General features: G+C 66.9%; 1 protein-coding gene across 1 annotated transcript in view; it reads right to left on the bottom strand.

Moving 5' to 3' along the window:
• Positions 1-13,681, bottom strand: part of CUL7 (cullin 7) — a 40,293-nt gene that overhangs the window by 6,246 nt on the left and 20,366 nt on the right. The window contains exons 9-21 of the mRNA XM_077814198.1: positions 13,095-13,302; positions 12,709-12,902; positions 12,314-12,540; positions 11,686-11,920; positions 11,013-11,118; positions 10,313-10,540; positions 8,531-8,621; positions 8,260-8,431; positions 7,515-7,620; positions 5,779-5,874; positions 4,289-4,464; positions 723-856; positions 455-640 (exon numbers count right to left, since the gene is read on the bottom strand). Of these exons, the coding sequence (XP_077670324.1) occupies positions 455-640; positions 723-856; positions 4,289-4,464; positions 5,779-5,874; positions 7,515-7,620; positions 8,260-8,431; positions 8,531-8,621; positions 10,313-10,540; positions 11,013-11,118; positions 11,686-11,920; positions 12,314-12,540; positions 12,709-12,902; positions 13,095-13,302 (2,159 nt within the window). The remainder of the gene's footprint in view (positions 1-454; positions 641-722; positions 857-4,288; positions 4,465-5,778; positions 5,875-7,514; positions 7,621-8,259; positions 8,432-8,530; positions 8,622-10,312; positions 10,541-11,012; positions 11,119-11,685; positions 11,921-12,313; positions 12,541-12,708; positions 12,903-13,094; positions 13,303-13,681) is intronic.

Raw genomic sequence — 13,681 nt, 5'->3', positions numbered from 1 at the left:
GCCACCCCCGGCCAGGATCCTGCCCCCTACAACAGGGCTGGCCCCTGCCGGCTCTGCCTGTGGGCACCAGACCCACGGATCTGAGGGCTGGGCTAGGCCCCCACATCTCTGCCTCCTACACCCAGCCGGCTCCGCTGAGCCAGCCGCCCAGGGCCTTGAGGACCAGCCTCTGCCGCGCCAGGCCCAGGGGCTGCCCGCCAGCCCCACAGAGCCCTCTCCCACGTCACCCCGCCTGCGGGCGCCAGGCACACACAGGGTCGCGCCGAGCTGCAGCACCAGTGCCCGGCCCTGGCAGCAGGACGTGTCAAAGGCAGCCCGGAGAGTCCTTACCCGGAGGGACCCCCTCCCCACTCAGCCTCGGGCAGCACCCCAGGGCCTCCTCCCCTAGCCCCACCCTGGGACCCGGCCCACTCCCTGCCCGGCCCCAAAGCCCTGCCGGGGGAGGGGCCCTTACTGGCTTTGACCGGGGCTCTCAGCTCCTCGGGCTCCGGGCTGCCGGGGTCCACGTGCACCAGCAGGTGGCTCAGGCGCCGCACGCGGGAATTGAAGATGGTGGCGCGGCTCTTGGCCCGTCGGGCCGTCTCCAGGTTCTCCAGGTACTCGCTCAGGAGCCAGGCCAGGGGGCTGACGCCGCTGGGATCTGCAAGGCCGGAGGGGGAGGCTGAGCCAGTCGGGCCGGGCAGGCTGGGGGCAGCAGGGAACCGGGCAGGGGGAAACGGTACCTGGGCTGGTGATGCTCTGCACCAAGGGATTGATTAGGGCCTCCCAGCAGGTCCTGCCCAGAGCCTGGGCCGCCTCGTCATCGGGAAGGAAGCGATCGGCGAACACCTGCTCGTGCCGCAGGGCGCAGTTCAGCCTGCAACGGCAGAGACACCCGCACCAGTCACTGGCGGGGCCCTGGGGCCTTGCCAGCGCAGGGCGGGCAGATCCTGGGTACAGACACACAGGGCAGGGCACTGCCAAGGGCCATGGCCAGCGCTGGAGGGAGAAGAGGGGTACAGCCCCAGGTACAGCCACACTCAGGGCAGGGCACTGCCCATGGGGGACCCCGGGCACAGACCCAAGGGGCAAGGCCCTGCCCGGGGCTCTGGGCAGCGCTCGGGGAGGACGCCGGGCACAGACCCAAGGGGCAGGGCCCTGCCTGGGGCTCTGGGCAGTGCTCGGGGAGGACGCCGGGCACAGACACACAGGGCAGGGCCCTGCCCGGGGCTCTGGGCAGTGCTCGGGGAGGACGCCGGGCACAGACACACAGGGCAGGGCCCTGCCCGGGGCTCTGGGCAGCGCTCGGGGAGGACGCCGGGCACAGACACACAGGGCAGGGCCCTGCCCGGGGCTCTGGGCAGCGCTCGGGGAGGACGCCGGGCACAGACACACAGGGCAGGGCCCTGCCCGGGGCTCTGGGCAGCGCTCGGGGAGGACGCCGGGCACAGACACACAGGGCAGGGCCCTGCCCGGGGCTCTGGGCAGCGCTCGGGGAGGACGCCGGGCACAGACACACAGGGCAGGGCCCTGCCCGGGGCTCTGGGCAGCGCTCGGGGAGGACGCCGGGCACAGACACACAGGGCAGGGCCCTGCCCGGGGCTCTGGGCAGCGCTCGGGGAGGACGCCGGGCACAGACCCAAGGGGCAGGGCCCTGCCCGGGGCTCTGGGCAGCGCTCGGGGAGGACGCCGGGCACAGACCCAAGGGGCAGGGCCCTGCCCGGGGCTCTGGGCAGTGCTCGGGGAGGACGCCGGGCACAGACACACAGGGCAGGGCCCTGCCCGGGGCTCTGGGCAGCGCTCGGGGAGGACGCCGGGCACAGACCCAAGGGGCAGGGCCCTGCCCGGGGCTCTGGGCAGCGCTCGGGGAGGACGCCGGGCACAGACCCAAGGGGCAGGGCCCTGCCCGGGGCTCTGGGCAGCGCTCGGGGAGGACGCCGGGCACAGACCCAAGGGGCAGGGCCCTGCCCGGGGCTCTGGGCAGCGCTCGGGGAGGACGCCGGGCACAGACACACAGGGCAGGGCCCTGCCCGGGGCTCTGGGCAGCGCTCGGGGAGGACGCCGGGCACAGACCCAAGGGGCAGGGCCCTGCCCGGGGCTCTGGGCAGCGCTCGGGGAGGACGCCGGGCACAGACACACAGGGCAGGGCCCTGCCCGGGGCTCTGGGCAGCGCTCGGGGAGGACGCCGGGCACAGACACACAGGGCAGGGCCCTGCCCGGGGCTCTGGGCAGTGCTCGGGGAGGACGCCGGGCACAGACACACAGGGCAGGGCCCTGCCCGGGGCTCTGGGCAGCGCTCGGGGAGGACGCCGGGCACAGACACACAGGGCAGGGCCCTGCCCGGGGCTCTGGGCAGCGCTCGGGGAGGACGCCGGGCACAGACACACAGGGCAGGGCCCTGCCCGGGGCTCTGGGCAGCGCTCGGGGAGGATGCCGGGCACAGACACACAGGGCAGGGCCCTGCCCGGGGCTCTGGGCAGCGCTCGGGGAGGACGCCGGGCACAGACCCAAGGGGCAGGGCCCTGCCCGGGGCTCTGGGCAGCGCTCGGGGAGGACGCCGGGCACAGACACACAGGGCAGGGCCCTGCCCGGGGCTCTGGGCAGCGCTCGGGGAGGACGCCGGGCACAGACACACAGGGCAGGGCCCTGCCCGGGGCTCTGGGCAGCGCTCGGGGAGGACGCCGGGCACAGACACACAGGGCAGGGCCCTGCCCGGGGCTCTGGGCAGCGCTCGGGGAGGACGCCGGGCACAGACACACAGGGCAGGGCCCTGCCCGGGGCTCTGGGCAGCGCTCGGGGAGGACGCCGGGCACAGACACACAGGGCAGGGCCCTGCCCGGGGCTCTGGGCAGCGCTCGGGGAGGACGCCGGGCACAGACCCAAGGGGCATGGCCCTGCCCGGGGCTCTGGGCAGCGCTCGGGGAGGACGCCGGGCACAGACACACAGGGCAGGGCCCTGCCCGGGGCTCTGGGCAGCGCTCGGGGAGGACGCCGGGCACAGACACACAGGACAGGGCCCTGCCCGGGGCTCTGGGCAGCGCTCGGGGAGGATGCCGGGCACAGACACACAGGACAGGGCCCTGCCCGGGGCTCTGGGCAGCGCTCGGGGAGGACGCCGGGCACAGACACACAGGGCAGGGCCCTGCCCGGGGCTCTGGGCAGCGCTCGGGGAGGACGCCGGGCACAGACACACAGGGCAAGGCCCTGCCCGGGGCTCTGGGCAGCGCTCGGGGAGGACGCCGGGCACAGACACACAGGGCAGGGCTCTGCCCGGGGCTCTGGGCAGTGCTCGGGGAGGACGCCGGGCACAGACACACAGGGCAGGGCCCTGCCCGGGGCTCTGGGCAGCGCTCGGGGAGGACCCCGGGCACAGACCCAAGGGGCAAGGCCCTGCCCGGGGCTCTGGGCAGCGCTCGGGGAGGACGCCGGGCACAGACCCAAGGGGCAGGGCCCTGCCCGGGGCTCTGGGCAGCGCTCGGGGAGGACGCCGGGCACAGACACACAGGGCAGGGCCCTGCCCGGGGCTCTGGGCAGCGCTCGGGGAGGACGCCGGGCACAGACACACAGGGCAGGGCCCTGCCCGGGGCTCTGGGCAGCGCTCGGGGAGGACGCCGGGCACAGACACACAGGGCAGGGCCCTGCCCGGGGCTCTGGGCAGCGCTCGGGGAGGACGCCGGGCACAGACACACAGGGCAGGGCCCTGCCCGGGGCTCTGGGCAGCGCTCGGGGAGGACGCCGGGCACAGACACACAGGGCAGGGCCCTGCCCGGGGCTCTGGGCAGCGCTCGGGGAGGACGCCGGGCACAGACACACAGGGCAGGGCCCTGCCCGGGGCTCTGGGCAGCGCTCGGGGAGGACGCCGGGCACAGACCCAAGGGGCAGGGCCCTGCCCGGGGCTCTGGGCAGCGCTCGGGGAGGACGCCGGGCACAGACCCAAGGGGCAGGGCCCTGCCCGGGGCTCTGGGCAGCGCTCGGGGAGGACGCCGGGCACAGACACACAGGGCAGGGCCCTGCCCGGGGCTCTGGGCAGCGCTCGGGGAGGACGCCGGGCACAGACACACAGGGCAGGGCCCTGCCCGGGGCTCTGGGCAGTGCTCGGGGAGGACGCCGGGCACAGACACACAGGGCAGGGCCCTGCCCGGGGCTCTGGGCAGCGCTCGGGGAGGACGCCGGGCACAGACACACAGGGCAGGGCCCTGCCCGGGGCTCTGGGCAGTGCTCGGGGAGGACGCCGGGCACAGACCCAAGGGGCAGGGCCCTGCCCGGGGCTCTGGGCAGCGCTGTGGGGCACCCCGGGGACAGGCCTCACCTGTTGAAGAGCTGCAGCAGCTGCGTGAGCTCGTCCGCGATCTCCTGGCACCACGTGTGCGCCTGGGTAGTGTAGAACAGGCAGGTCCGCCGGCACAGCTGCTCCTTGAAGATGGGCCAGAAGGTGGGCTTGGGCCCCAGGATCTCGATGCCACGCACCCGCGTGTCAATACCACCCTGCAGAGGGCACAAACCTCCCTGGTTAGACGTGGGCCCGCCAGGCCCGGAGCTGACCGAGCGACTCCCACGGGGTGCCCCTGGGCCAGGCCTCTGGCGGCCCGTAGAGCCCCTGCGGGGGGTGAGGGAGGCCAGGGACCGGCTCGGCTGCACACAGGGACGGGGCTGTGATGTTGCACACCAGGTGCTTTATGGAAATATGCTTGTCAGTGTGACTATGATGTAACTGGGATATGCCTTATGCAAAAGGTCTCTTGTAAGGTATCATAACAAAGATTATAACCTACTGACTATGTTCCTCCTACTTGTATGCACGTATCATTCATGTATCTGAAGCTAGAAATATGAAGTATAACTCTGAGGTCCTACTGTAATTATGCAAAGCTGTGGGCCATTAATGGTGTTTAGAATCGTGATGACTCCCACTGACCAGGACAATTGGTTGTAAATGGTTTATTTACCTGCAAACCTTCCCGCGTACCTGTGGGCCAGCCCATGGGGAATGGAGACTCGGGGTCTTACAGTGACATGTGACCATGTCACAGGATACTGGAATCCATCTTAAATCTGTTGCTTTTCCATTTAGAAGGAGGGGTGGGGACCCAGAGAGACAAAAGATTCCCGCCTTGTGCCAAAGCTAGAAAGGGGGTGGAGCAGGACAAAAGGGGCTGCCAGTCACGAAAAAACCCCTAGTTATCACCTAAGATGTCTGCTGGAATTAACAAGGACTGTACCGGGGAAAGGACTGGGCCCAGACAAGGAAGGAGTCTAGTCTGTGAAAGAAGCTTATTGGAACACCTCTGAGGATGAGATATTACCTGTAATCAGTTTCTTAATGTATTAGGCTTAATGTATTAGTACTTAAATCCTACTTTTTATACTTAATAAAATCACTTTTGTTAATTGATAAACCCAGAGTAAGTGATTAATACCTGGGGGAGCAAACAGCCGTACATATCTCTCTATCAGTGATGCAAAGAGCGGACAATTTATGAGTTTACCCTGTATAAGCTTTATACAGAGTAAAACGGATTCATTCGGGGTTTCGATCCCATTGGGAGCTGGACATCTGAGTGCTGGAGACAGGAGTACCTGATGCGTGGTTTTCAGTTAAAGCCTGAAGCTTTGGAGGAGTGGCCCAGACCCTGGGTCTGTGTTGCAGCAGGCTAGTGTGTCTGGCTCAGCAAGGCAGGGTTCTGGAGTCCCAAGCTGGCAGGGAAAAGGGGCTCAAAGGTAATTTCAGCACATCAGGGGACAGTCCCAAGGGGGTCTCTGTGACCGAACTCATCACAGGGGGCCCGCCAGTACACCCACCTGCTGGCAGCGCTTGATCTTGATTTGGATGATGGGCCAGAAGCGGGTCAGGTTCTCCAGGAGGATCACTCTGCTGGCCGAGGGCATGACAGTCACCTGGGGAGGCAGGGAGAGCCGCATCCCTCAGACACGGAAATGGCGAGGCTGTGAGAGATCCCACCCCGCCCCGCAGGAGTGTTGTCCAGGCCCAGCCCCCAGAGCCACGTGAGGCAAAGCCGTGGGGTTAGCGGCGTGCAGGAACATGGGCCCCAAAGGGATGGGGCGAGGAGATGACCAGCAGCTGGGACCTAAGTGGCGGCTTCCCAGTGGGGGTTGGACTAGCCAGCAAAGCCTCTGCTGCTCCATGAGGCAGCCCCAGGGCCCCGCCCAGCCACACCTGGGCAGATCAGAGAAACCATGGCTCTGCTGGAGCAGCGAGACGCGCCAGCCCTCTCCACCACTTCCTGCTGCCCCCTCCCGGCACGGCCACTGGGAGACCAGCCCCTGGGAGCTCCACCGTGCTCAGGAGCTGCCGTCAACCCGCCAGGAGCAGTCGCAGAGACCACAGCCAACGGGGATCGAGGGGTGTCGCCGGGCACGGGAACTGGCTGACAGCCACCGACCAGCGGCCCAGCGAGCCCTGCGGGCACCCAGCACCTAGTGCCAGAGGCGCCCGAGAGAGACGCAGATCTCCCGCTGCGCCCCTTGGGCTCCCAGCCCGAGTGGTGCTACTGAGCCAGCGTCACGCCCCACTCCCAGCGCCCAGATCAGGCTCATCCACCGGTTTGGAGCTGGGGGTGGGGGTAGGGGGGGCGTCCCAATTTCCAGCTTTTCTCTGCAGCGGGGCGGGGGGGAGCCTCGCTTGGGAAGCGACAGGCAGGATTCTCAAGGAATCGCCAGCCCCCAGGAGCCACGGCTTGAAGGAACAGACCAGCCGTGCCGAGAGCTGGCATCAGCACCGTCACTGCCAGCACAGGCCCAGCGCCCCACGCAGCCGGCTGGCTGCTGGCACGATGTACATGCTGCTCCCACTGGGAACGCGCAGGGCTGCCTCTCTGCTCCGCCCACCCCACTGACCTCCTGGGACTCAGTGCTGCCCCAGGGGCCAGAAGGCGGCTCCCCAGCTCCTCTCGGTCCCTCTTCTGCTCTACAGCCCCCGGGCAGCGGAGACCCTGGTACACCCTAAGCTAGGCAGACTGCCCGGCCCAGACAGCGCCGCTGGGTTCTGGGGAGAGGTTTCCCAGGGCAGCGCACTCGGGTCTGGGGAAGCAGAGGGTGGGAGGGTCTAGCAGCAGAAAAGGGAGCAGCTAGGACACGGCAGGCTGTGCCAGGCCTGCATGGGGCGGATGAGGAGCAGGACAGGAAGGGAAGCCGGGACTTGGTCACTGCCGTGTCTTGATCCTCCCACTGGAGCAGCTGATCCTGGCCAGCACTGGAGACGGACCCTAAGCTCAGGGCCCTGCCCTGCTCCTCCCCTCCTAGGAGAGCGCTGGTGACGTGCCCGCCAGGATAGGGCCTATAGGCCTGGGGCTGGCGACTCCCTGCGCCTCGGGTGCTGGCTGCCTCCCAATTCCACGGCAGTCGTCCCCCCGCAGCCTGGGCCGGACTGCCCCAGCTCCACTGAACGGCAGAGATGGGCGCTGGCAGGTGCGAAGCTCTCAGCCTGCACCCGCCCTGCTAGGGAGCCCCCAAGCCACAGGACCCCCACTCCCTGCAGCTCCCCCTTTTCTGTCCGGGGCGGCCTGGGCCACACTCACTGTATTGAGCTCGGTGCTGATGCTGGCCGGGTTCTCTCCTCCCATGACCACGATCCGGGCTGGCATGTAGCTGGAATCCTCGCTGGCCACCACCAGGCTCATCTGCCTGCAGCCAGGGAGAGCCACAGCATCAGCACTGGCCCATTTCTGGGGTTGTGCTCCAGCCTGAGCCTAGGGTGCCCATCCCGAGGGGCATGTCCGCAAGCAGGCTCAGAGCCTCACATGGCCACCGGTCCTAACGGGAGCCCCTGAGCCCCCCGGCCCAGCTCCTGGGGGGCTGCACCTGGCGCTTCATGGCTCTGGGCCCACAGCGCCTCCAGCCATTCCAGCAGGGAGCATGGCGCCCGGGGACACCGACAAGTCCCTGCATGGCTGGCTACTGGAAAGGGAACCCACCCCAGCCTGAGCCAGGGAACCGGCATGTGCAGTCCCCCTGTGCCGCCTCGGGCACCCAGCTACCCCTCGCCAAATTGTTACCTGCCCTGTCCACCTGATCCCACCTCCATCCCCGGGACACCCCGAGCAGCCAGCCACCCCCCTACCCACCTGATCCCACCCCCATCCCCGGGAACACCCCTTTGCCACCCCGGGCACCTTGCCACTCCTCGCCAAATCGTTACCCTGGTCCAACCCCCTCCCATGGCTACCTGATCCCTCCCCCACCACTGGGACACGCTCTTTGCCACCCGGCACACAGAGCCACACCCCCGCCCCGGGGGGCCAGTACCCACAGCCCCCGCCCCACCTGACCACCACGCCGCGGTGCATGTAGATGTTGATGTAGTGCGAGCCGGTGCTGCCGTTGGACTCCCAGTAGGTCTTGGGGTTCCTGTCCGTCAGCTTGTTGGCTCGGTGGGGGTTAGAGGAAACCTCCAGCTTCTCCCAGCACTTGTCCTCCTTCACTTCCACGCTGGAGCCTGCAGGGAGAGGGGACAGCGCTGAAGGGACCTGAGGGGCCACCTGGGCGGGGGCACAGCTGGGGCAGAGGGGCCCCGGGCGACCGCCCCAGCACTGACCCTGGCAGAGGTTGCGCAGGAAGACGTCGAAGAAGGGGATGTTGATGGGCTGGTGGCTCCGTCTGTGCTCCTCAATCTGACCCAGCACCATCTGGAAGAGAGGGGGGGCGCAAAGCGTCAATGGGGGGAGCCACCTGGCACCCCTTCGCCACTGCCCGATTGCTGGACTCTGGGCAGCAACCAGCCCCCAAGGAATGCAGCCCCACAGGTGGGGTGGGGGAAGCTGAGTGAACTGGGTCCAGAGAGAGCCTCTGCCCCACGGCCACTCCCCCCATGGCTATCCCCTCCCTGCCCACCCCCTTCCAGAGACCACCAACCCCTCCCCCTGCCTGCAGACCACTTCCTGGTCACCCCTTCCAGATACCACCAACCTCTGTGACACCCTGTACCCCACATGACACCCTGTACTCCATGTTCACCACTTTTACATGGTTATGTTATATTCTGTACAAAGTAAGCCTTGTGAGGTATCATCTGAAGATTCATAAACTGCTGAACATCATTGTGCTGTTAAGATGTGTGTAACAACACTGTGTGTAAAGCTATGAGATTTTACTGCATGATTGTTACTGAACTATGGTACTGTTTTGGGTAATGCTCACAAACTAATTTTTCAGAGACAAAGACACCCTAGCACGCCAGCAAAGTACCAAAGAGTCATTACATACTACATCAGACATTCACCAGCAGGGGCTGGGGGAGGGAAGGGAAGGGAAACAAGAAAGTTACCATTCATCATGAGGGCAGTTTGGAGCTCACATACACAACAGCACTGCCCGACCCCAGGACCCAGCAAGGATTTTTCCAGCACAAAGGGCGGGAGGATAAGAAGTGGGGAAAACGTCCCTAGCCACCCCTCTCCTCCGTCCGTCTCCGCTCATGACAACGACGACACACAAGGAACTGAACAAAGGGGGGAGCGGTCCCAGGCTGGGAAAAGACGCAGCCTGTGAAACGTATCACAGCTGCTGGTGAGAAAAATTCCCTCTTTTGCTTTTACACCTATTAGTCCTGGTAGAGTTTAGGAATTCGCTGGCGTGTTTATCCTTTTATGACCAATTCCGACTGTTATGCCTTCCCACCTGTGATCATTTAAAATCCACTCTTCTCTGATTAATAAACTTCTTTCGTGGTTCTGCCTAAGCCAGTGTGTTTGACTGACGTGTTTGGGAAACCTCTACCCGAGACGAGAAAGGCGGGCCCGTAACCCCTCCCAGGGCTGGAATGACTAGCGAGGAGCTTCCGCTGCCCGGGAGGGCTGGGCGCAGTCCAGGAGGGGAGCAAGGCTGGGGATGGGGCTCTACGGGTGTTACCCTCTACGTAACACATGGACAGCTGGGCACAGCCTCACATACTCGGCTGCATCCTGGGGGCTGGGAGCGAGCAGAGCCTGGACGGGTTGCTGTTCCCAGCAAAGCAGTGTAAAAGGCACCCCAGGCAGGAGAGCTAAGGGGACTCAGCAGTCCAGGCTGCACCTGGAGGAAAGTCACACCCTCCCTCCCACCAGGCCAACCTCTGCAAAGACCACCAACCCCTCCCCACAGACAAACAACCTGCCCTCCTCCCTCCCCTCCCTTCAGGGACAGCCAGCCCCCAGCCAGCGCCTGGGACTCCCGGGTGGTCTCGACCCGGATCAGCGCCCCGGCATGCTGCAGAGATTCCTCCCACCTGCCAGGCAGACCGCCCCAGGCGGTGCGGGGAGGCCTCCCCCATGGCAGAACCCCTGCTCACCTGGGCGGGGTCAGGACGCACACCCCACACCGAGCACGTGCCCCGGCTCACCTGGATGCAGCCGGCCAGGATGCTGGTCGTCAGCTTCTGATAGAGGCTGGCGTACTTCTCACAGTCGGTCACCAGGTCCCGCAGCTCCGGCCCCAGCAGCAGGTTGGAGCTGTGCTTGTCCAGGGCTTTGGACAGGGCCTCCTTGGTGCCCAGACGGCACATCACCACGGCACAGTCCTTGGTGGTAGTGGCCAGGCGGTGGAGGAAGCAAACGAACTCCTGCACGACCTGCAGAGGGAGCAGCGCGGACTGGGGGTTGGGGCACCGGCCTGGGGGCCAGGAGACCTGCTTCTAGTCCCGCCTCTGCCACTGACCCGCCAGGGGGCTGGGGCGAGTCCCCGCTCTCCCTGGGCCAGTCCCCTCCGCCCCCGGCCGCCTGGGGCAGGGCAGCTCTCAGCTCCTGCCGTGCCTGGGCTGGAGTCTCCAGGCACGGCACGGACAGAACAGAGAGAGGCCCCAGCCCTGGCTGGGGGGCGCTGGGTAAAGGGGTGATGCCAGGGGGCACAGGTCCAGCTTCCTCGGGACAGGCCTGCGGCAGATCAGGGCTGTTATGAGCCAAGGCACCGGGCAGAGACTTCACCAGCAATTCCTGTCGCGAGCCCATAACTGGGGCTGAGCTAGGAGCCCCGCCCCGCCCCCGCCTCCTGCTCCCGGATTCCCCACCCCCAACAGGTAAGCGGGTCCCCCCGTGGCTCCTCACCTCCCGCTCGTTGCTGGGGGCGCTCATGGAGGACAGACAGGGCTCGATGCATTCGTGCCAGGGCAGCTCCTCCTCCTGGTAACTGTCCAGGAGCTTGTTCAAAATCCTGCACAAGAGAAGGGGGAAGGTGGGGCCTGAGGGGAGAGGCCAGCGGCTGCCAGTGCCCCGAGCCCCCCCGTGTGCCCGGCCCTGTGGCCACACAAGCCACCTTCACTGCCATGCCTGCCCCCGCCTCCCATGACAGCCTCTCATCCCAGCCCTCCCCACTGCCTTGGGACAGCCCCCACCCCCACCTCGGGACACCCCAACTGACCACACATACACACACCTTGGGACAGCCCCAACCAACCCTGACCCCCCAGAAACAGCCACTTCCAGCCCCAGGACAGCCCCAACCAACGCCCCCCAGCACAGTGCCAACAAACCCTGCCTCAATCCACCCCCAGGACAGCCCCAAACAGACACGCCCCCGTGCTGGCTCCCATTCCCATCTGGGACATCCCAGCCACACTCTCGCAGTACAGCGTATGGATCCCCGGCCAAGGTCCCCGACACCCGGTGACACCCGAGGATCCCCGGCTGCCCCCCTCGCCCAGTGTCACCCGAGGATCCCTGGCAAAGGTCACCCCCTCCCCCCCGTGTCACCGAGGACCCGGCCGCACCCTGCACTCACCGGAGGATCCCCAGCTGCACGGCCTTCTCGGCCCCCAGCTGCTCCAGGCTGCGCAGCAGCAGCAGGAAGTGCTGGCGGTCCCGCAGGGCCTCGGCCCCCTCGCTCTCGGGGCCGGCCTCCTCGCAGAGGCAGCGCTCCAGGGCCAGCACCAGCTCCTTGGAGAGGCTGCCCTCCTGCAGGCGGCCCAGCAGCGTCTGCACGTCCACGTCCTTCAGATCCAGGGCTGAGCCCGCCTCTGCCACAGGGAGAGCGCCGTGGGGCCGGGGCTGGGGCAGGGCACTGCATGCCGCCGGCTGCACGCTCGCTGGGGCGCCAGGTGCCCTGTACCCCCGTCCCCAGGCTCTCAGACGGGGCTGTGGGTGGGGGGCAGGGGCTCCGTACCTACCGTCCCCAGGCTCTCAGACAGGCGGGATGGGGGAGGGAGCTCTGTACGTAGGGCAGCGCTGCGTACGAGCTGTCCCCAGGCTTGTAGGTGGGGTGGGGGGGGCAGGGGCTGTGGGGGTAGGGTGGGCTCCATACCTGCATCCCCCAGCTCTCAGACAGGGGCTGGGTGGGGAGCAAGGACCTCTGTACCTGCTATCCCCACATCCTCAGACAGGGGCTGTGGCGGGGGCAAGAGGGTCCATACCTGTTGTCTCCAGGTTCATGGGGAGCTTGTGCTCCGCCAGGCGGCTGAGCGCGATCTGGGCCAGCGTCTCGTTGGCGTGGCTGGGGGCGGCGGGGTCCTGGCCGCCCTGGCAGCAGCTCTGCAGCGCCGAGTGGATGTCACAACTCGCCAGCTGCTCGGCCAGGCCCCGGTGGCTGTCGATCAGCATGCTGGCCACCAGCAGGCCGTTCTGCACGGCCGACGAGGCCCTGCGGGGCAGAGCGCCAGGGTGAGTGCCCGTGGGCACCAGCCGCTGCTCCTCCCCAATGGGTCTGTGGGGCAATGGCATCTCCTGCCAGCTAGGGGCCCTCCCGCCAGGCACCCCCAGAGCCTCCAGGGAGCTGCCCCACAGCAATGACCCCGCTCAGCCCCCATACCCAGCGGTGCCCTGCATGGTGCGGATGGCGGCAGGGAGGGCGCAGAGCAGGCTGTCCGAGTCCTTGCTGGAGGCGGAGCCGATGCTGGCGAAGATCTCCCACATCACCTGGGCATCGGCGTGGTTCAGGGGACAGGGCTTCTCGCTGGCACCCAGCGGCTCGCAGGTCCCGGCGCCCACCAGCACCTTCAGCGCCTGGGAGGCCAGGGGAGCCGGTCAGGGCGGAGAGCTGGCAGCGCCAGCCCCAGGCCGAGACCACAAGGCTGCCAATGCCCCCTGGGATCCCGGCACTGGCCACCCGGTCCCTGCCCTCTCCCACCCACGATCCCGGCATGCCCCACCCCCGAGCCCACGACAGCCCCCACCTGCCCCATGAGCTGCACTCACCGCCAGGCCGGCCTGCTGGACCAGCGCCGAGGGGGCGTACTCCTGCATGCAGGCCAGCACGGCACGCACCCCGCCCTCCGTGGCGAAGAGCACGCGCCAGTCGTACTTGGCCATCAGCACACACAGCAGCCGCAGAGCCAGTACCGCCAGCAGCTTCTCCTTCACCTGGTTGGTGAGCAGTTCCACCAGCATCTTCACCAGCTTCTCCCTGCGGGGAGCAACGGCGGGCGGCTCAGGAGCCGGGCTTGGGCAACCAGGGACTGACCTGCTGCGTGGCTCCAGGTCAGCTCTGGTCCAGAAACCAGATCCCCCGGCCCCCCATGGGCCTCCCACTCCCCAAGCTGTCACAGGAGTCCCAGCAGGGCAGCCAGGTTTGATTTCCAGCTATCCAGAGGTGCAGAATCCACCCCTGCCCTGGAAGTTTGTTCCAATGACTCAGCAGATGAAATTCAGTGTTGATAAATGCCAAGCGATGCACATTGGAAAACATCATCCCAACTCTACATATAAAACGATGGGGTCTAAATTAGCTGTTACCACTCAAGAGAGGGATCTTGGAGTCACTGTGGATAGTTCTCTGAAAACAT

The sequence above is a fragment of the Eretmochelys imbricata genome, chromosome 3, assembly GCF_965152235.1.
Source record: "Eretmochelys imbricata isolate rEreImb1 chromosome 3, rEreImb1.hap1, whole genome shotgun sequence".
Classification (NCBI taxonomy): domain Eukaryota; kingdom Metazoa; phylum Chordata; order Testudines; family Cheloniidae; genus Eretmochelys; species Eretmochelys imbricata.
This window is presented reverse-complemented; position numbering and strand designations above follow the sequence as displayed.